Genomic DNA, 19,588 nt, shown 5'->3' on the forward strand with positions numbered 1-19,588 from the left:
GAGTGAGGGTGTGTTATTAAAGCTGAATGCAGCTACATTAGATCAGCGTCACATCCAGTGGTTTATTCTAGGCCTAAAATAGAAAATAAAAAGAGGATGAGGACTTTTTCCTAAAAATAAAGACAGCTTGGTGTTTTCTCCTGATCCACACTGGCTTCTTTGTGGCAAAAGTAGCTTTGACATCAACTGGGTCAAACATGAGGGAGGGGAGGGGCGGAGGGCAGCAGCTGGACCCAAACATCAATGTCACCCTTGTTAGCGACTTCATCAATGTCAGACCCAAGCCATTCGATTTATTTCACTTTTTGTCTGTGCATACTTCTTATCTCCTCCTTTCTGAACATTAAAGTGTTGAGTCTATGAGTGCATGCTGACAATAAACAAGTTTACCACTACAGGTTATTGAGATGCATTCTGCAAAATACAACGTGTCCAAATCTAAACTGGTTTTCTAAATGATGATGAAAAAATACCCGTAAACCTTTCAAACCAGTTGCATATTTGAGTAAGCCTAACATTATCTTTGTTAGAAAAGCTCAAATGGCGTCCAGATCATTAAAAAACAACAAAGAAAGTTTAGATCAGGATTTTGGCCCTCTCCTCATCCCCCCCTTCCTCTTCCCAGTGGTCACATAAATAATGACTGGCAGCTGAAATGGGACTTTGTGACTTTAAGATCGGGGAGATGTGGTCTATCTATTGTTGATGAGACAAAAGCGCGAGTCAGATTCATATAGGAGTGGCGGGGAATAACTTCTCATATCCTCATATCACAGTCACAAAGGCATCTAGCTAAAACCTCAATATCCCACGCACTTCTTTCTGGACATGGGTGAGTGCACAGAATTTTTAATAACCCTTATCATTTCTTATTAATGTGCTTTGAAAATGATGAATTTCAATAACTTGTTGCCTTTTTTTAATATGCCTCTTCTGTCCTTAGACATCACGTTGCCCTCATGCACTGTGTGCAGAGCATGCTGCAAACTAATCAAGTGTTTTCATTTAGCAATGACTTTTTTATTATTTCCAAACAGCCTATTGATTTACCACTGATTCGCCTTTTCCCCTTGTTCCAACCATACAACTAAACTCAAGATGATTTAGAAGACTTGATAGATGACATCTCAAGGACTCAGCTGGGATTACTTTTCAGTGAAGAAAGAAGTGGTTGCCACCTCTAATGAGCTCTTTCTAACCATGATTCAAAAAGGATTCGGCGCGGTTGAGAGTGATGGGCAATAGCTCATCATGCCAAGGTCACGCCGGGTCACTCATGTTAGAGAGGTCAGATACTCCCACATGTGTCACGAGCAGAAATGAGAAACAGCAGACTTAAACAACTCCTACTAATCGATTTTCTTTATTAAAAAGCAACTTTTTCCTTTATTTTTTTTCATCAACTCTGATAAATTATTTAATCTAGTTTCAGCTGCTGGGGGATGGATTTTCTTCATTTTGCACAAAATTCAAGTGGAAGCTGTGGTGTCAGTTGTCACTCCATCACTACAACCAGCGCAGCAGCAGCAGCAGCTTATGTGTGGGCGTCTGCAAACACTATTATTTTGGGGACTATCACTCTTCCTGCTGTTTCTATTTATACTTAAGAAGCAGTTCTCCTAACTCACTGCCTCTCTGCGCTCTACCCAAAGCCTGATGGGAAACTAATGAACAGATTTTTCATGCGGATAGTTGCACCACCCCTAGGATTAAAGAATCTGTATCATCAAAACAAATTTTGAATAAGGTAGCTGTTGTTGTGACGATATTTAAATTACCCCCTTGCTCATTATGCTCCCACCCACTCTTTGAACACTTGAACTCATCTCCACCAGTGTTGACACTCAGTGGTACCAGCCTCAGTCAGCCGTGGATGAGGGATGGCCTGAGTCGTGACATTGCCAGTGGTGCTGAGATGGCCCTGTGACCCCCCTCTGCCATCACGCACTACACTGTGTGTGTTTGTGTGTGTGCAGAGGCACGATAGACTTTGTTTGTGTGACATCACTGTCCTTTGTTCCTTCCCGATTGCTGCCAACACAATGGATGTTGTTTCTGCAGCCACAAAAGAGAAGCTGTCCTTTGATGAAAGTGTTTCTCCACCATCCCTGAGTGGCCTGGTGACGCTTGTGACCGCCGGAGAAAGAGGGCTGGACCAGATTTAGTGAGGGACAGAGCTGTGAGGTGTTGGCACAAGCAGAAGACCCTTTCACATACGAATGATATCAGCACAGAGAGTAGCAGTATTGTACAGTAGCAGCACCCTGTAGGCAGCACTGTACATCACTGGGATCTTTCTCGTTGTGGAGCACAGCGTCAGAGGCTGCAGATGTTTCCGGTCAGGCAGCCTTGGCTTTGCAGAGCCTTAGGTGCTTTTTTCTTTATCCCATTTCTGGCAATGCGTTTATTAACATTTTGGATTTTTCCTGCCTGCTTGACCACAGCTGCTTAAACTGGAAGAGATTATTGGAAAGTGGCTGCTTACGTTTGGACGCTTTGTTGACCATCGCTGCTTGAACTCTTGTTTTTCACAGCTAATTCTTTAGTTTTGTCTGTTTTTCTGTTGCTTTCTTGCCTGTCGGTGGGGTTTTTGGTGCACGCTCATGGATTTGCAGACAGAACGAGGCCTTTTCCATAGCTCCCCAACAGGGTGAAAGAGATACCCCCCTCGCTTGCCTCCAACGTGGCGTTGATGTGTTGTGTGGTTTTATGTGCGGTGTGTGCCGCCTGTGTGCTGATATATTATGCCCCCTCAGGTTGTTATGATTGCTGTATCCGGTGCATTGGGGCAGTGCCCTACCCCTCCCTGGTGGCCACCCTGCTGTGCTATGCAGGCATGGCGTTATTTTGTGGCTGTGGACACGAAGCGCTGACCCAAACCGAAGTCCTCGTCGAGACTTACTTTGCCCGCAACGTTCAGGACTATGTGGTCATGGCCTCTTTGTGAGTGAAGCTTCAAACCGTTTTGTTTGTTTCAGAAAAGGATTAGTGTCTACGTTTGACTGACTTTTTCCTGTAACCCTCCCAGTATCAAATACTTCCAGTATGTCATCTATGGTCTGGCTTCATTTTTCTTCCTCTACGGCATCCTGCTGCTTGCGGAGGGTTTCTACGCTACAAGTGCTGTCAAGCAGACTTTTGGAGAGTTCAGGAGCACCCAGTGTGGCCGCTGCCTCAGCCTGACGGTGAGCGCATGAGCGAGGGAGGAGGGAGGAAATACATGACGTCAGCTCATTGTCTAGACACGGAATGTTGATTTGTGTTGAGGCCCCTTAGATTAATGAAACATGAAGCCCTTGTTTGTATATTTTCTACCCAGAATCATGAAATATGGTTGATAGCTGATTTAATGGCACCACATTTGTCACAGTGACACCTGAGCACCAAGGCAACAGATCTATAATCATCCTGTTTCAACAGTTCATCATAGTGACATACATCTTGGCCTTCATCTGGCTTGCGGTGTTTGCCTTCACTGCCATCCCAGTCCTCTTCCTGTTCAACATGGAGCAGACCTGCCATGACATCAATATCCTGGCTGAGACCACCCCCAGCATTAATCAGCACAGCTGGATTTGTATGGACGCCAGGCAGTACGGTGGGTTGCTCTTCGTAATGACTGACCACATGGCCCCCTGATGAGCATGTTAATGTGTCCTTGATGGCAACGAACTAATCAATGGGGAGTGGCGGCAAGACGGATGGCTGAATTAGCAGCCAAACAATACAGACAATTCTTCACTGCTGTTTCGCCTGATGTGATGTGTGCAAACAGGGCTTTGCATGTGTCATAGCTTGTCATGATTCAGCATCTAGCTCTTACTTACGTCATGCCTTTGTTTCAGGGCTGCTTCCTTGGAATGCAATGCCAGGCAAGTCCTGTGGAATGACCTTGGCATCTATTTGCAAAACCAGCGAAGTGAGTGGATGTGCTGGATTTCTGTTTCAGTGCATCTTTGCATCGTCAATATGTGGAAATTTGTTCATGAATTTGAAAACGTAAATGAATTATGTTTGTTTTGTTTCACAGTTCCATCACACCTACGACTTGTATGTAGCTGCATTCGCCGGAGCTGGGATTACTCTCCTGGCACTGGTAAACGGTTCATTCATTACTCCAAATTATTTCTCATTTTGGTTTGGTTTGATTTCGCAAATTAAACTTACGATGGATAAATGGTGGTTTTTAACGGTTTGAATAAAAATCACGTCAGACCAAATAAACATTTGACATGAATAATTTGGGGAAATTGTGAAATCTTAACTTTGTTCTCATCAGAAACAATAATTTCTTTGTCTTAAATAGATTTCTCAGTCATTTTAAGTATGCTTTTGCATAAAGACTTCCTAAAAAGCCTCTGCTCTGTAAAATAGCCTTCGTGCCCTACAGGACTGACAAGCTAACAGCTAGTCAGAGTACCATCAGGACTAAGGGCCCTCATATACTTACTGCTCAACAATGCACATGGGTGTTTAAAATGGCTGCCACGCATCACATGCATTGATTTGAAGCATTGTTTGTGCGCACCAGCCAAAATCACCATGACACGTCCAAACTCTGCAGTATACGAGTAACCAACAGGTGGAGTTGACAAAACGAGCAAAACTCACTCACCATAGTGACTCCGTCTCTGGTTTGGAGGTCTTTCGCACCATCTGCGATACCGCTGCTGTCTCTTTTTCTATCGTGATCTCAAGATTAACCAGTTAGTGAGCTCTTTTATTGACACCATCTTTGTTTTGGTTGTACCCACAAACCTGGCTCTCCATTCGGTCTGAGTTCTCAATAGGGAGCCTAAGTCACACCCATCCACTTCCAGACCATGGGTCCCCGGAAGAACAAAAGAATGAATGCAAGTCAATGTGGCTAAAAACGCTATTTTCTAATCCTGCTTGTTATGTTCCATGGATTTCACATATGATTTCCGTGAATTTTAAAGAAGCATTGTGATACCAAGAAGGTGCTAATTTTCAAACGGGGGGAAAAGGCTATTTTAGGTTTTGTGTGAGAATAAGTCCAGGACTACAAATGCGCTTCATGATAGTGACGTCATCGCACCAGACACATAGAAAACTGAGGGAAAATAGCTGTAAGTTCAGCAAACTTCAAATCCTTCCCACAGGAGGAACGAACCACCATAAATCTGGTCATGTGGTAAGTAGCAGCTACGCTAGGGGAGAGGAGATTCTGTGGTGACGTCATATATGCGACGTGCCGATTTAGTCATGCTAATTACGAACTTTTACAAGCTGATAAATCTCAAAGTACGTGACTGGCGTGGTCAAAACACACATCATTACTTTTCATTTCAATTGCAGTACAACATATGTGCGATCCAGGGTGTAAGGCAAAGCGGATTAGAAAATGGCTCTTTTAGCCCCATTGACTTGTACTCATTTTTTCGTTCTTCTGGGGACCCATGAGCCGACCGGAAAGGTAGAAGACGTAAGCTTCCTATTGCGCCCCCTAGTGGAACACCCCAATACTACATGCAGTGCTGTGTAGCAGCAGGTATGTGAACAAAAACGCAGCCTGCGTCAACGGGAGATTAAACTGCTAGTATATCACAGCCCTAAGGTGCATTGCTGCCATCTTAAGACAGCTCCACTCTCTTAAACTTCATAGGATTTCATGCAAAGAAATGTTTTTATCATTTTCAGTTAGCATAATGTACATATTAACATCACCAACACAAATGTAGCTCTGGTTCATCCAAAGGTCAAATCCAGCAGTGATTTTGTAATTCTGACAAAAATAAGCAAGTGATGTCAAGATTTATGGAATTAAAATTCACATGAACCACTGTGATACTTTTTAGAAAAGAGCTGTTTTAGGATGGAAGTAGTACATTTTGGTTGAGCTCAAACTAGCCGTTAGCTCGTCAGTCCAGAAGTGTGTCAACACTATTTTGCTGAACTGAGGCCATTCAGGAAGACATCAGGAAAAATATTAGGGGAATACTACTTTAGCACAAAAACTAGCTTCAAAATGGCTCAAAAATCCTAACCCAAATTTAATGTCATGACTATGTCAGAGATTTATTTGTTTCACCATCATATTTTTTTCTAAATATCTAGAACAACTTTGTTTTATTTCCGTCCTTGTAGTTTCTGTACCTGGCTGCCACTGCCTACAACTATGCCGTCTTGCGGTTTCTGGGCAGAAAGGGAATCCGCTAAGTGCAACACATCCAAGAAATGGACCTTCAGCAGCACCTTCAACTCTAGATTTAAATTCTTCCTACTTCAAGCAGCAGCTTTTCAAACTTGGATCACAACTTCGCGTGAAATAACAGAAACACGTTTCTCGCTACGGTTGTGAACGAACAACAAACAGAGAGATGAAGATTACTCCTACCCTGTCATGTGCCCTGGCCTGCTTTTACGAGTCGTCCTCTCAGATGATTCTCTTAGATTTGTTGTTCATCTCCACTTCTGCTCTTGTTTTAATCCCTTCCTGGTGCTGATTGTAATGTTTCATGAATAATTAAGAACAATGACAGCTTGCTTTGCGAGTCGTAACTGTGTGCACAGTGTTCACCGATGTTGGATCTGAACTGGATGACGCTGCTGCCTCATTATCGCCATCTTGTCCGTCAACATTGTGGAACTGGAGCGAGAGAAACTGAATGTACGGGAGTTCCCCTTTAAGCTTGTCACCTCACAATAAATTAGCTGTGCATTCGCTCACCGTCCATTTTTGCTTTGTTTAAATGCCACCATGCAAGGTGGCTTTTTAGTTACTAGCTACATAAAGAGTTGATTAAGTAACTGCTCTCTAGATGACTACTCTTGTGTGCTCTCATTTTGCAATTAAACCTTTTGAATCTGACGTGTTTACTTGTCATTTTATTTTAACCATGTTGTATTTTAATTGTGATTACAGCAGACAAACGATTCAATCACAAAATCCTTAATGTCTTCATTTTCAGATGAAGTAGTTTAGAAAAACACAGAGTGGAGCAACAGGCAGCACATTATTCCCCTTGACACACATAGTAGCTAGTCCAGATGAACAGCTTTCGTGAAGCAATCCTTGCAATGGATCAGATGTTTGTGCTGGAACATGGCAGTCAGCAAGTCTCCAAGGACCTTTGCACAAACGCCACACTGCAAAACATGCACAACTTTCAACTAAGAAATAACAGAAGTCACTTTTCTAAAATCACAGGTACCCCGTCTGAGAGTGAGGTGAAACAAACCTTAAGGCACTCTTCGTGGCAGACTATTGCAGGTTCATTCACTATGATCCTCACTTTTCCATCAATGGTTGTGTTACAGTAATAACAGGTCGATTCGCAAGACCTGATGCTGACATTTGAAGAAAATTACCAATGAATGAACAGTTTTTTTCTTGTTTAACGTGAGTTTGAAATCACAAACTAATTGTGCTTCAGAGATTATGTGAGGAATTGGAAACAAACCTGTCCTTTTTGGGAGTTTCTCTATTACATATCTCCCCTGCAGGCTTCTTAAGGTGATTCCTACTAAAAAAAAACAGCAAATATCCCATTTGATTGAATAAAAGAAATTAAAATCTTGCCGTTTGAGCTCAATACTTGCACGATACTCACACGTTGGTGTCGTCAATCTTCCGCTTCTGCTCCTCTGGGAGGGTTTGTTCTGAATCTTTAGGTTTTGTTGATTCGTTGCTCGCTGCATCGAAATCTAAAGCATCAGTCGGATCAACGACTAGCTTGTTAACTAAATCCTCCCGAGTGTCTGCAGCGGGCTCAAGTTCAAAAGCATCTTTTATATCCAGCACCATCACGTGGTCAAATGCATCCTCAAGTGGCGGCGTGATGCTGTCTTCAGGAGAGTTGAAATCAACGGATCGGACTTTGTGTTCAACTACCTCCTCGGTTCTGGTCTTTGGAGCTGGCTCTGCAGGAGCTGCAGCATTTACTTCACACACTGCAGACCTAAAAGAACTTTCAGCTGCAGGTGATTCAGGTAGAGTAATGGAAAGTGGTTGCACACTGATAAGCGGAGAAGCCTCTTGTGTAGGTGCTGCATTGACCACAGCAGGAGACTCCAACACTACACCAATAACTAAAACCTTGTTCTCATCCTGTTCTGCGGGATGGTTTTCACAGCTGCTCTCTGTAGGTGAATCCTTGGAAGGTTTAGCCAGTGAACTGCTTACAGATTTAACTGGTGGGGCTGAGTCCACCCTGGCGTGAAGAGAAGCATGTTTGCCTGCTTCAGCAGCAAGATCACTGGTTTCAGGCAGCAGCTTGGGCTTAAAGGGGGCAGACACTTTATTTGATTCTGCTGAAGGACATTTCTCTGAGCTACCTTTTGTAGACGAAACTTCAACACTTGCATCTTTCACAATTTCATTTTTTGCCGGCTCTGTTTTGGTCAAAGGTTCAACTTTAGGCTTCGGCTCAACTTGAGTTACAGCAGGAACTGTAGCAGGTACCAAGTTGGCTGATGTGCCGCCCTCAGCAGAAGCTTTTGTAACACAGCTTTCCACTTCAGCATCAGCTGAGCTCTTATCCTCAGTGTTATTCATATTTGATAGCTCAGTCGGTGCATCTACATGTTCTTTGACTTCTGCAGTTTTGTTGGCAGGTGATGGCTCTTCCTGCTTCACGGGAGACACCACATCATTATTCTGCTTTCCTAAAGCATCTGGTTGGGTTTGGTCTTCCTTTTTAACAACTTCACCAACTTTCTCATTGACGTTTACTCCAGGCTTGTCTACTAACACATTAGCTTCTACCTCTTTGTGTCCTCTGTTTGGAACTAATTTGTCTTCCTGAGCCTTATAATTTTGAACCAGCTGTTCTGTGGTTGACTGAAGCCTGAAAAACAAGGTGTTATTTATTACCAGTTATACAAAAATGATATTAAAAAAATAACAAGACAAGTACTAACTTTATATCTTCTTTGGTCTCCACTTGTGATTCCTTACTTGGAGCATCTTTTGAGACAGGATTAAATTTGCCCTGATTAGCTGAATCTCTACAAAAAAGCACAGCATTAAAGAAAAACCTTGAAAAAATAATACCACTTTCAATATCTTAACTAAGATTACTGCACATCTTAAGGAAGGATAAGTAAGCTCTGAGTCCCACGTTGCACACACACCCTTTGTTTGGAAAACGTGACGTCTTTTGAGCAGGGAGACTTGGTGCAGTATTTTCTGATCTAAAATTTAAGAACAAAAGACGTAATTAGAGATGAGTTTTGTCTTCCTTTGTCCTGTCCTTCTTGGTAATTGATCTATTATAACCAACAGACATTTTCATAAAAACTCTGACGTGAAAACATAACTAAAAGCTTCCACTTAGGATGGTTATTGATCATTGGTGAGAGGAAAATCATACAAGATAACAACAGATTACTTTGTGAAATGTATTTAAATCCAAATGTTGTCAACTACAATAAAAATGTCACTACACTGTGTGTTTGGACAGTAATTCTGTCCTTTATATAAAACAAAAGATATGAGATGTTGTTTACATGCATGAGCGCAGAAACTAAACTGCATCAGAAGATAAGCATTGTTTATAGATGAGCTTAGTAACCAAGAACAGATGTGATAAACTATGCTTTAAATGTCAACACGGTGTTCATTAACTATATAAATATTGCCAGACACATTGCTGTGAGATGAGAGGCTGGTAAATGAAAGGTTCACAAGAAGATTGTAATGCGATAACCACAGAGACTTGCCCACTAAAATAAAAAACTCACTAAGATTTGTGCAATACCGGATTTGCATATTATGTCTGTGTCTCTTACAGCAAGCTGCATAGTTCTGGAACCCACGTTTTCATTTTCATTTGTGGTCAAAGGTACCAGTAATAGCTTACTGCCTATGTATACATACACGTAGGCCACCTTTGTTATTATTTTCCTTCAAATTATTCTCTTACATTTTGGTGCTGCTGTGACAAGTGAATTTCCCAAATGTGGGATCAGTAAAGTCTATTCTATTCTATTCTATTCTATTCTATTCCATTCTATTCTATTCTGTTCTGTTCTGTTCTGTTCTGTTCTGTTCTGTTCATCATTAATGTCCATGACTTAAGATTTACCTCTTATTTCATCCACACAAATATAAAACAAATGCATAATTTGCTTTTTCCTATTATTTTTAAATTGTCCAAAAGTCACAAATTAAAAAAATGTCAGATGTGATTTTCAGTTAGATGAATAAGTTTAAACTTATTCCAACACTAAGCATAATGCAAAGCAGCAGACAGACCAAACAACTCTCCAACCTACATTACAGAACAGACTTAAACCTGAACTCTTTAAAATAAAAATAGGGTTAAAATAAACTATGACTGCAAAATGTTATTCACAAATCTCTTTTCACTTACAAACAGTAATATATATATATATATATATATATATATATATATATATATATATATATATATATATATATATATATATATATATATATATATATATATATATATATATAATTATATATAATTATATTTATAATATTATTGTTGTTGTTAATAATAATAATAATAACATAACATAATAAGAACATTTCTAATTCACTATGTTCTTTTTCCTTTATTTTATTAACTACATATTACTGTGTTTCTCTCAAGAGCTCAAAGTTTTTATTAACAACACAAAGACTACAAAACTAATTAAAAATAGACAACAATCGCTGTTAAGATATTCTTTTCCTTCATTTGAAAACTGAGCTATTATGTTATTTCTTTGCAGTGTGGGGCTTGTTTTTATTTATTTATGAATTTTTTTACTTGCGCTTCGTTAGCCTAGAGAACTAGACCAATTTCTTGCTTGCAACGTTTATATAAAGAAATAATGCAATTAGTCTGGTTTGCCAGGCTTTTCTTTTGAAACCCATCCTTAGTCAACTTCCGGTTTTGTTCAGCGCTCTGACCTAACGTAATAGCTTCTTGCTAGTCGCAGATTCGTGGAAACGTGCGTAAACATGGAGACATCTGCGTATTGCTGTATGTTATTGAATATCTGAAGCTGGAATGCGTTTAGCGACTATTATAAATTACTTATTGTTAACTTTGCATTTCAGTTATATTCAAAAATAGCCCTCGGTGAGCACAACATAGCACGGAACACAAGGTAACGACTCTGCATCAAGGAGAAACCGGAAGCGAACTAAACATCTCCTAACGTTAACCGAATCTTCTTTATTTCGTAAGTGGCCTTTAATTTTTATTCCTGCATGCGTGGATGTGAGGATTGCGACAGCACAGTAATTTAAAAGAGTGGATGTTTTCATCACGAATGTGATTGGTCTCTTGTCAGTTCATGGTGAGTTCAGGTTCCCACGGTCATTTAGAAAAGCTAAGGTCATTTTTGGCTTTGAATATATTAAATGGCAGATTCACAATTAAAATGTCTGTGATTTTATATCTTCTTGTTGATGAATTGTTAATCTTGTCTTTAAAATGGTATTGTTAGATATGCTGATGTGTTTTTATGCACACTATAAAATCAATGATGTAGAAGGTTGTATGCCTACTGCAGTGATGCTTTATTGCTATTGGGTATTGTATTTTATAGTTTTAGCGTCTCTGTATCACATTTTATAATTTGGTTTTTAGTTTTGTATTTTTATGCTAATTAATTTATGCCTGGTTTTATGTTTCTTTTGCCTTCCTAGAAAGAAAATGCCATCAAGGAACCATCTTGACAAAGTTGGACGGAAGAAAAAGAAGAAATGGAGCGAGGAGGCCATGGAGCGAGCGCTGATCGAGGTGAAGTCAGGAAGGTGCACAGTGAGACAGGCTGCCAAGGAGTTTGGAGTCCCCAAGTCCTCGCTTGGCGATCGAGTCAGTGGGCGGGTGACACCAGGGAGCCGCAGCGGACCGGCTCAGCTCATCACATCTGCTGATGAGAAGCTCTTGGTAGATTTCTGCCTTTATATGTCCAAGCATGGGTTCCCACTTACCAAACAGCAGGTTGTGTCCTTTGCGTCCTCCATTTACAAACGGCGGCACAGGAGGGTGGCATTTTCTAAACTGGGCCAGACATGGTGGCTCAATTTTAGAAAACGTCAAGAAAAGAACATTACTATTCAGCCAGCAGACAGCGTTGTGCGTGGGAGGACAGCGTGTGTGAGAACGGAAGCGGTGGATCAGTTTTTTCGCCTTTTGAACTCCGTGACAAACACACACGGGCTCAGAGACAAACCTCACCAAATCTACAGCTGCAGTGAGACGAGCTTCCAGCTGGGCAGGAAGAAGAACATCCTCCCAAAATCTATCAGTCTGGGCTGCAAGCCAGCACCAAGCTCGAGGGACCACATCTCCATCCTGGCCTGCTTTAATGCAGCTGCGGGAGACATTCCTCCATTTATTATCTACTCAAAGGCCTATCCTGGGGGGGTTTGTTACAAGACACAAGGACCGCCACATGCCCTCTATGGGTGGTCAGACTCAGGTTGCATCAACTCAGAACTCTTTAAGAAATGGTTTCTGAAGCATTTTCTCATCCACGCTCCAAAGGAACGTCCGCTGCTGTTGCTCTTGGATGGTCACAAGTCTCCTGTGAGCCTAGAGGTGGTGGAATCAGCTCGCAAGGAGGACATCATCCTGCTGAGCCTTCCTCCTCACTGCTCTCACATCCTGCAGCCGCTGGATGCTGGTCTGTTTGTGGTCCTTAAGCAGCACTTTGCGTCGCTCACAGGGACTGGTTGTGCTGCTGATTCCCACTTTACAGTCAGCAAAAAGGAGTTTTCAGGTGTATTTAAACAAACCTATCAGGTAACGAAGGAAGAGGAAGGTGTCATGATCGTAAAGGAGGGCTTTGGGAAGTGCGGCATCTATCCTCTGGACCACTTTGTCAATAATGACGTTCACCTGATGCCACCACACGGCCTCAGCCCTGCAGCTGGAACCTCATTGTTAATATCAGCACAAAGCGCGCCCTCTGTAGAGCTCGCAGCCACAGGACCCTCCTCCTAACTCATTACTTATCTATCAAACTGTCAGTACCTTTGAGGTGAGGGAGGTCAGTGCCTTTGAGGAAACCGCCACCGGCTGCATAATGCGGCAAAACCCAATCAACTCAGTGCCGCCGTTTAAAATGCTGAACGGGTTTACGCTCCGGTGGGAGAGTCATGCTCCACCTCCCCCAGCCTCCCAGCAGACGGCTCAGTTTGTCCTACCATCAGGAGAAAAGGGGTGTGTGGCATTAATTACTTGGTTGGCGCTATGTTCAGATTTGACTTATTTTGTGATATTTGCACAAGTGTGTGAATGTTCCACTTCAGCGTCTTCCAGCTCTGATGGAAAGTAAATACACCTAGAGAAGTCCAAGGCTTTTCAAAGCTTTACAATTTTTCTATAAGGATGAAAGTCCTTTGTTTTGTGTCTTATAACACCTTCCCGTTGGTAAAAATAAATATTGTTTTATTTTTTTAAAAACTATGTGAACTACTGCTGTAGACGTACCAGTTTGAACTGATTTATTTTATTAATCTGTTTTTCTGTTGGAATTCCCTGATTTATGTCTCATTGTTTGAACTTTGCATTAGAAAATCCATAAACTGGGCAATTATCATTTCCAGCCAGCTGAATGACCGCTGCAGAAGCACAACCTGTCTTCAGCTAACAAACACAAACGTGTCACAGCCAGACGGTGGCTCCAGCCTGAGTTTAATCAGAATGACAGATGTGACATCTCTCGTCAGCAGTCATAATTACAGATGCAGACTGTCAGTGAGCGTGTGAGCAGGGAAACCAGCTCTTCTAGTTTCTAGAAGCTGCAGTGTGGGCTTGTAAAGCCACGGCTGAGGGCACAAAGAAGTGGTGACGAGCACAAACCTGACTGAAAGTTAAATTTCAACTTTGCACATTTTCTGGAAAAATTCTGTCTGAAAATGACAGTTTCAGCTTTGTCATTACTTTTGAAAGAATGTATGTGAAGAATGAACTGAAACTTGAAGAAAAAATGTTGTCAGTAAAGAAAATTGTGAACAAAATGTTCAACAATTTTGTGCGTTAACCTCAATTCAAGGTAAATGACTTTTCAATGACTCCTAACAGCTTTACAAAGTGTTTCACAATGCATACACACAGACACACACACTGCGCTGGTGAAATTCATCACTATATAAATATGTATATTGCAATATTAAAAGCCAGATTTTATTTCCATTTTTCATGCAAAACGTAATTGGAAAACTTTGGCCTGACGCTTCCCAGACACATCCAGTGAGATCTCCTTCCAGCAGAGTTTGAATTGCACCACAAAAACAGTGAATGTTTGCATGTAAATTCTCAATAAAAAACATCGATTTTCTGCTTTTAAAGAGCAAGTTCACTGAGTAACCGTTTACTTGTTATTTCTGAAGTAGGATAGGTCACTGAGCTTCACATGTAGGCTAAACCTAAACATAGCCTTCAACTCCTATTTACTGCATTAGCCGCCAAAAGAAAATAGATGATACGCTCTGGTGGGAAAAACAACACAGATCTGCGTTACGGTAAATTAGCCTTCATGGACCACCCACTTTGGCTCGCGACCACAGAAGATTGTTTATTTAGCGGCCATGGGAGCCAAACATGCCTGGACTACTAGCTAACTGCTAACATTAGCAACTCCACAACAATGGCTAACTTCTTCAGGCTTGTATTATTTGTCAAGATACTGCATCGATGTTGCAGAACGGAGGCAGTGGAAGAGTCATATTGTCACATTGCTGCTAGCCAATCGATGATGAGATGTCCAAATATCATGAATAATAATAAGACTTGAAATCCAGCTCTTTAGAGTCCACAGCTGATTTATTGAAATAGCGAGTGAATAAAGCCTGATTTATACTTCTCCATCTGCATGGGTACAGAGACGCGCAACACCATCATGCATTCACAAAAGAGCTCTGGGGCAGAGGGTGATGGAGACGTTCTCAATTTTTTAACTATCCATCGAAAGCGACAGAGATTGCAAGCTTGTTATTGGTCAAGACGTCGCTTCCTTTAAACTCCTCCACCAGCAAAATTAAGAGTACCGAAGATATCTAGCGACAGACACGGCGTAGACTGAAGAACATCTTGCAGATGAAGTCCAACGATGCTAACGTTTATTCATCCTCGACTGAAAGAGTACAAAGATACACAGCAGACTTTTGATTGGTGGAAATGATAAGAAACGTGGGTTTTTAAGGTGGCAACTGCATGCAGAGGAGGGGGATAAGGGACAAAGTTGTCCATGTTAAAAAATCTCTGAATTATGTAAACAAAAAATAAACACAACAGTAAATGCACTATCATCGACCAGAGCAGTGGTTCCCAAACTCATTTAGCCGCGCACCCCCTTCTATGTCCCGACCATGTCGACCCAGCCCCCACATCAGGGCATGGCTATATATATATACCGGTATATATATATATATATATATATATATATATATATATATATATATATATATATATGTACGTATGTATATACCAGTATATACATACATATATATGTATATATATATATATATATATATATGTATGTACGTATGTATATACCCGATATACATACATATATATGTATGTATATATATATATATATATATATATATATATATATATATATATATATATATATATACACATATATATATCAGGCGTCAAGCTAAACAGACAGGGTTAAAAAAATATGATCGACTTTTTTCCCCATCACTTTCATTTTTTAAACAGTAATTAATAAACATTTGATACCATTACAATTTCCTTTGATTTAATTTTAAATAAATATTTAGAGTGCCCAGGTAGCACATAAAAAATGCAATTTAACAGTTTTCTTAAAGTAGGAACGTTTAACCTGTGCGGCCAGAGCGCTCTCCTTCCTTCTGCTCTGCGTAAACCTGAGCTGATCACCTACTTGTGCGTAATCAAATGTCTATAGGGGAAAAGATGGAAAAGATATAGCCATGAGGTTCAATTTTGCCTCAGACCGACTTATTGCTGTTTTATGGTGTGGCTGAATCTGCGATCCGCTGCCACACGGACTGGAATAACAAATGCTGCAGTAACATGAGTTGTAGTCAGGTTCGGAGTCACTGGCTGGAGCGGACCCAACTTAAATATGTCATCCCAAGAAGCTAATATCTTAATTTGACCTGGAATGAAAAATGTTATAAAACCTCTTAAAAGTTTTTATCACAGAGGAGGCAGCGCTCATTTCTGCTTTCAGTCTGACGGCACGCCGGAGTTTGCGCAGCCTGCGCGCTTATTGAATCTGTGTGTGTGTGTGTGTGTGTGTGTGTGTGTGTGTGTGTGTGTGTGTGTGTGTGTGTGTGTGTGTGTGTGTGTGTGCATGGCACAGCTCCATGAGCCGCTCAAGTCACCGCATCTCGTTCTTGGCGCTATTTAAACCAATGTTGTAAAATTACTTCTGCCCAGCCCAGATGTGCTCACTTGTGCACCCGTGAGCCGTGGTTAAGCTGGAACGCGTCTGAACTCTGACAGACGCACTCTGAACTTCAGATCTTCAGCGCGCTGTTAATAGCCTGAATGGGAATCATTTCTTGATTTATTTTGTTACATCCACAATGTTCTGTGTGTGAGGTTTACAATGTCACAACACCTGCATGAGACAGGGTGTTAATTACAATCTGCCAGAATGACTCGCCACCTTCAGATTTCTCCAACATCGTTAAAAATGATCAAATACGGAACATATCGGTGTGCGCAGGCCAGAGCGCTGAAGCTCGACGCATTGTTATTAAGAAGCTAGGGCACATGCGGAGGACACACACATACTCGCGCGCAAAAATATTCTTGTTTTCAATTACATTTATTGGGCCCACTTACTTTTTCTTAGGCCCACCCACAAATGAGTTTCTGGCTACGCTAATGGTGACATATGACAGACTTCTCTGAGCTCCGCAGCCATTACACTTTTCACCTCGCGCACCCCCGCGCACCACACTTTGGGAATCCCTGGACCAGAGGACCCCCCCCACACACACACACACACAAAAAGCTCCCTGCCCTCTGTCGTCCTGGCGGGGAATTGATCATCACAATTCCCAGCCAAAGCAAATGCGTCTCTGTGGGTTAGGGCTAGTATAAATCAGAGCTTTAGATACGATTTCAGTCTGTGAAAAAAGTGAGGATTAAAACACAAATTTTCTGAGTGCAGCTTTTGAAAAGCAGATCTTCTGTAAATGTTAATTGGAACATTTTTACGACGTGAGAGACGACGTCCGGAATTCAAACTACTGATTTACGGTGTCAGCTTTCATTCCAAACCTTTTCCTGTAATTAAACACAAATAATTCGGTCTTCCTTTCTTGAGGGGGAAATACTTGTGTAAGTATTCAGATGAATGTTGAAGTACAGGTCACCGAGAGGTACACTGGTGCAGCAGAGCGGCCGAGGGCCAAGATACTGTTTATGTATGTTAATGTCACAGATGGGGACTTGTCCCTGAAGCCTGGAATATTTTATTTTTCACAGATGCAACGTTCAAAAGGACAGTCTTAGTCTGAGATGCAGAACTGGCACCAACAGATTCCAGTGATGTCAGGTTATTTTCACACAGCTCGTAATATTTGAATATATTTCTAGAAGAACTCACTCAAATTTCTTGGTCGCCTGCAGAACTAATTGACTCTTTTTTGCAGGAACAGGTTTAGTTTTCTCCTTTTGGATGACTCTGCAAGACAAGAGGAGTTGCTGTGATTGTGGCTGAATGGTTATTTCTTTAGAGGAGAATCTGTCATGTAATTGAGAGACATGAAACCTGATCAGCTTTAAAGGTGCATTATGTAAGAATAAAATAAAAATTACATCCTGTGGTAAAATTTTGTTGCTGCAACAACTCTGGAGATTTTTGTCATCAAATTACAATTGTGGGCACTGCAGCATTAGCTCGCAGGAGACATGGCAACCCCCCGCTCACTGATGGTAAACTGTAGTTTTGTCCCTCCTTCCTTTGTTTTGAAAGGAGAAAAACTGACCATCAGCCAGCTGGATATGAAAAATGTCTCAGTGTATCCTTCCTTCCAAAATGATTGAAACATTAGACTCTTTGGGGATTTTCTTACTGTAAAATTCTCACTATATTCTTACATACTGCACCTTTAATTACTGGTTGTAAAAACTCACGGATCCAGCTGGTTGTTTCCTGATTTGATCCAACTGCAGTCGTTCTTTACTGAGGTCTGCACTTTGATGTTTTTCAGCACCCCCTTTCTGTCAACTTCTAAAAGAAACAAATGTCTGTCAGCAATGGATCATAATCCTGTTCTTGTATTTGCTGCAATTGAATAAAAAAGCACAGCTTGCCTTCTGACATGATGCGGATGTTTCCCTCGATGCTCAGCCTGGAGATTCAGTCATGATGTAATAAATTTATCACAGTCGGAATATCTTATTCTCTTCCTGTTGATTATTTCCATAATCCAGCTACAAGCAATAACTCATCAATGCATCAAAAGTGATGTTTTACATTTTTGGCAGTTGAGCCAAAATCGTATATTTAAATTTTTTTTTGTTATTTAAAAATAAAGCCTCTTGGTGTATTTACATCATCACACTCAGCATCTTTTCTGTTTTCTTGCTTTGGTCCTGTTTAACACCTTGAACTGCACTTAGTTTTTAATCTCTTTATAATGAATGTATGCGAAGACGTGCCAGCACCAATTAACCGGGTCAAATTTGCCATGCATAGAGAATGAAGTCAGTTCAGACTTAATGAGGTCTCGCTGTGCGTAGAAGCCAGCGAGCATGAAATCAGAACCAGACGAAGGCCGTGTTGTACTCTCACCTGTTGGAGCGAAGTTGTCGGAGCAGATGGTGCCGAGCCACTTCTCAGCTGTTAACTAACGCAGGCAGGAAGGTGGTGATACCTGAACTCCAACATCCACTTCCCTGCAGTCTCAGAGTCCGCCCCCTCCGCTTTGTGTTGATGCCAAGTTCTGCATCAGGATGTTAAATCTTTATCAGTTGATCAAAGTGTGTGTGTGTGTGTGTGTGTGTGTGTGTGTGTGTGTGTGTGTGTGTGTGTGTGTGGTTTTACTTGTTCTGATGTGAAAAAACACATTCCAGAGATGGTAGCTCTTAGAACTCTTTCCAGTGAAGCAAACGTGAAAATAATTTTAATCTTTGTCTTCTACATGGAAGCTTTTAGTTTTGTTTCCCCACTGGTTCTGGTGAAAAACATTTCTTGAAAAACACGCCGTTCTTTTACAAAATATGTCAGGAATCAAGAAAGGCCTGATCTGGAACAACTTTAACCTGCGGCCTTATCAGACCGTTGCGATATCATTCCTGCTCAAAGAAAACGTGGCCATTATTTCCTACGACTGTTGCACACTCTGGTGTAACTTAACACCTCTTTAAACTGTAATATTTACACTTTGGTCCGTGGGTTTTTCAAAGTCACCGTCTGAGCGTTCATTCTTATCACATGTTATGAGGTCAGATATGTAAAGGTAAGGGAAGTCAGCAATATTTTCACTTTATCTCTTCATCTTTGTATTTATCTGAATGAGGACAACTTTCAAACAAACTTTGTCAGTAGGTTAGGGTTCAAAATAGGGATGCACAATATATTGGCATTAATATCGGTATTGGTCCGATACATTAAACTGGGCCAATATTAACTGATAATTTTTCCA

General features: G+C 41.1%; 3 protein-coding genes across 7 annotated transcripts; 2 read left to right on the forward strand and 1 right to left on the reverse strand.

The window, feature by feature from the left end:
• The first annotated feature begins 694 nt into the window (after positions 1–694).
• Positions 695–6,832, forward strand: plp1b (proteolipid protein 1b). Of its 2 annotated transcripts, none has more exons than XM_015960982.3 (7): positions 695–832; positions 2,757–2,943; positions 3,029–3,185; positions 3,421–3,598; positions 3,846–3,919; positions 4,031–4,096; positions 6,109–6,832. In XM_015960982.3, the coding sequence occupies exons 1-7, from the start codon at positions 829–831 to the stop codon at positions 6,178–6,180; spliced, it is 738 nt and encodes a 245-aa protein (XP_015816468.3). In that variant the 5' UTR covers positions 695–828; the 3' UTR covers positions 6,181–6,832. The 2 variants fall into 2 exon arrangements, with proteins under 2 accessions (XP_015816468.3, XP_015816467.3); XM_015960981.3 differs by lacking the exon at positions 695–832 and adding an exon at positions 2,198–2,369.
• LOC107386528 (zinc finger protein 185) lies at positions 6,830–18,825 on the reverse strand. 2 transcript variants are annotated; one of them, XM_015960977.3, is made up of 10 exons: positions 18,736–18,825; positions 18,255–18,292; positions 18,075–18,171; positions 17,545–17,622; positions 9,097–9,156; positions 8,884–8,970; positions 7,575–8,810; positions 7,425–7,484; positions 7,203–7,311; positions 6,830–7,110 (listed from the first exon to the last, which is right to left on the reverse strand). In XM_015960977.3, exons 2-10 carry the CDS (start codon positions 18,262–18,264, stop codon positions 7,003–7,005), a joined length of 1,845 nt encoding a protein of 614 aa, XP_015816463.3. In that variant the 5' UTR covers positions 18,265–18,292; positions 18,736–18,825; the 3' UTR covers positions 6,830–7,002. The 2 variants fall into 2 exon arrangements, with proteins under 2 accessions (XP_015816463.3, XP_015816462.3); XM_015960976.3 differs by having other exon boundaries at positions 7,425–7,487.
• LOC107386529 (uncharacterized) lies at positions 10,833–13,985 on the forward strand. Of its 3 annotated transcripts, XM_015960978.3 has the most exons (3): positions 10,836–10,958; positions 11,036–11,160; positions 11,630–13,985. In XM_015960978.3, exon 3 carries the CDS (start codon positions 11,637–11,639, stop codon positions 12,930–12,932), a length of 1,296 nt encoding a protein of 431 aa, XP_015816464.1. In that variant the 5' UTR covers positions 10,836–10,958; positions 11,036–11,160; positions 11,630–11,636; the 3' UTR covers positions 12,933–13,985. The 3 variants fall into 3 exon arrangements, with proteins under 3 accessions (XP_015816466.1, XP_015816464.1, XP_054586575.1); XM_015960980.3 differs by having other exon boundaries at positions 10,833–11,277; XM_054730600.2 differs by having other exon boundaries at positions 10,836–11,160.
• Positions 18,826–19,588: the final 763 nt, after the last annotated feature.

The sequence above is a fragment of the Nothobranchius furzeri genome, chromosome 10 (genome assembly GCF_043380555.1).
Source record: "Nothobranchius furzeri strain GRZ-AD chromosome 10, NfurGRZ-RIMD1, whole genome shotgun sequence".
Taxonomy (NCBI): Eukaryota; Metazoa; Chordata; class Actinopteri; order Cyprinodontiformes; family Nothobranchiidae; genus Nothobranchius; species Nothobranchius furzeri.

What these genes read in the sequence shown, in the direction of transcription:
- plp1b (XM_015960981.3), top strand. Translation starts at nt 2,330, where the DNA reads ATGTTTCCGGTCAGGCAGCCTTGGCTTTGCAGAGCCTTAG. An exon ending in TTGGCTTTGCAGAGCCTTAG is followed by an intron (nt 2,370 to 2,756) that starts GTGCTTTTTTCT and finishes ATGCCCCCTCAG; the next exon opens with GTTGTTATGATTGCTGTATC. An exon ending in CTATTTGCAAAACCAGCGAA is followed by an intron (nt 3,920 to 4,030) that starts GTGAGTGGATGT and finishes TTTGTTTCACAG; the next exon opens with TTCCATCACACCTACGACTT.
- LOC107386529 (XM_015960980.3), top strand. Translation starts at nt 11,637, where the DNA reads ATGCCATCAAGGAACCATCTTGACAAAGTTGGACGGAAGAAAAAGAAG.
- LOC107386528 (XM_015960976.3), bottom strand. An exon ending in CAGGCGACCAAGAAATTTGA is followed by an intron (nt 9,157 to 17,544) that starts GTGAGTTCTTCT and finishes CTTAAATTTTAG; the next exon opens with ATCAGAAAATACTGCACCAA. An exon ending in AAGATTGACGACACCAACGT is followed by an intron (nt 7,488 to 7,574) that starts GTGAGTATCGTG and finishes GTTTTTTTTTAG; the next exon opens with TAGGAATCACCTTAAGAAGC.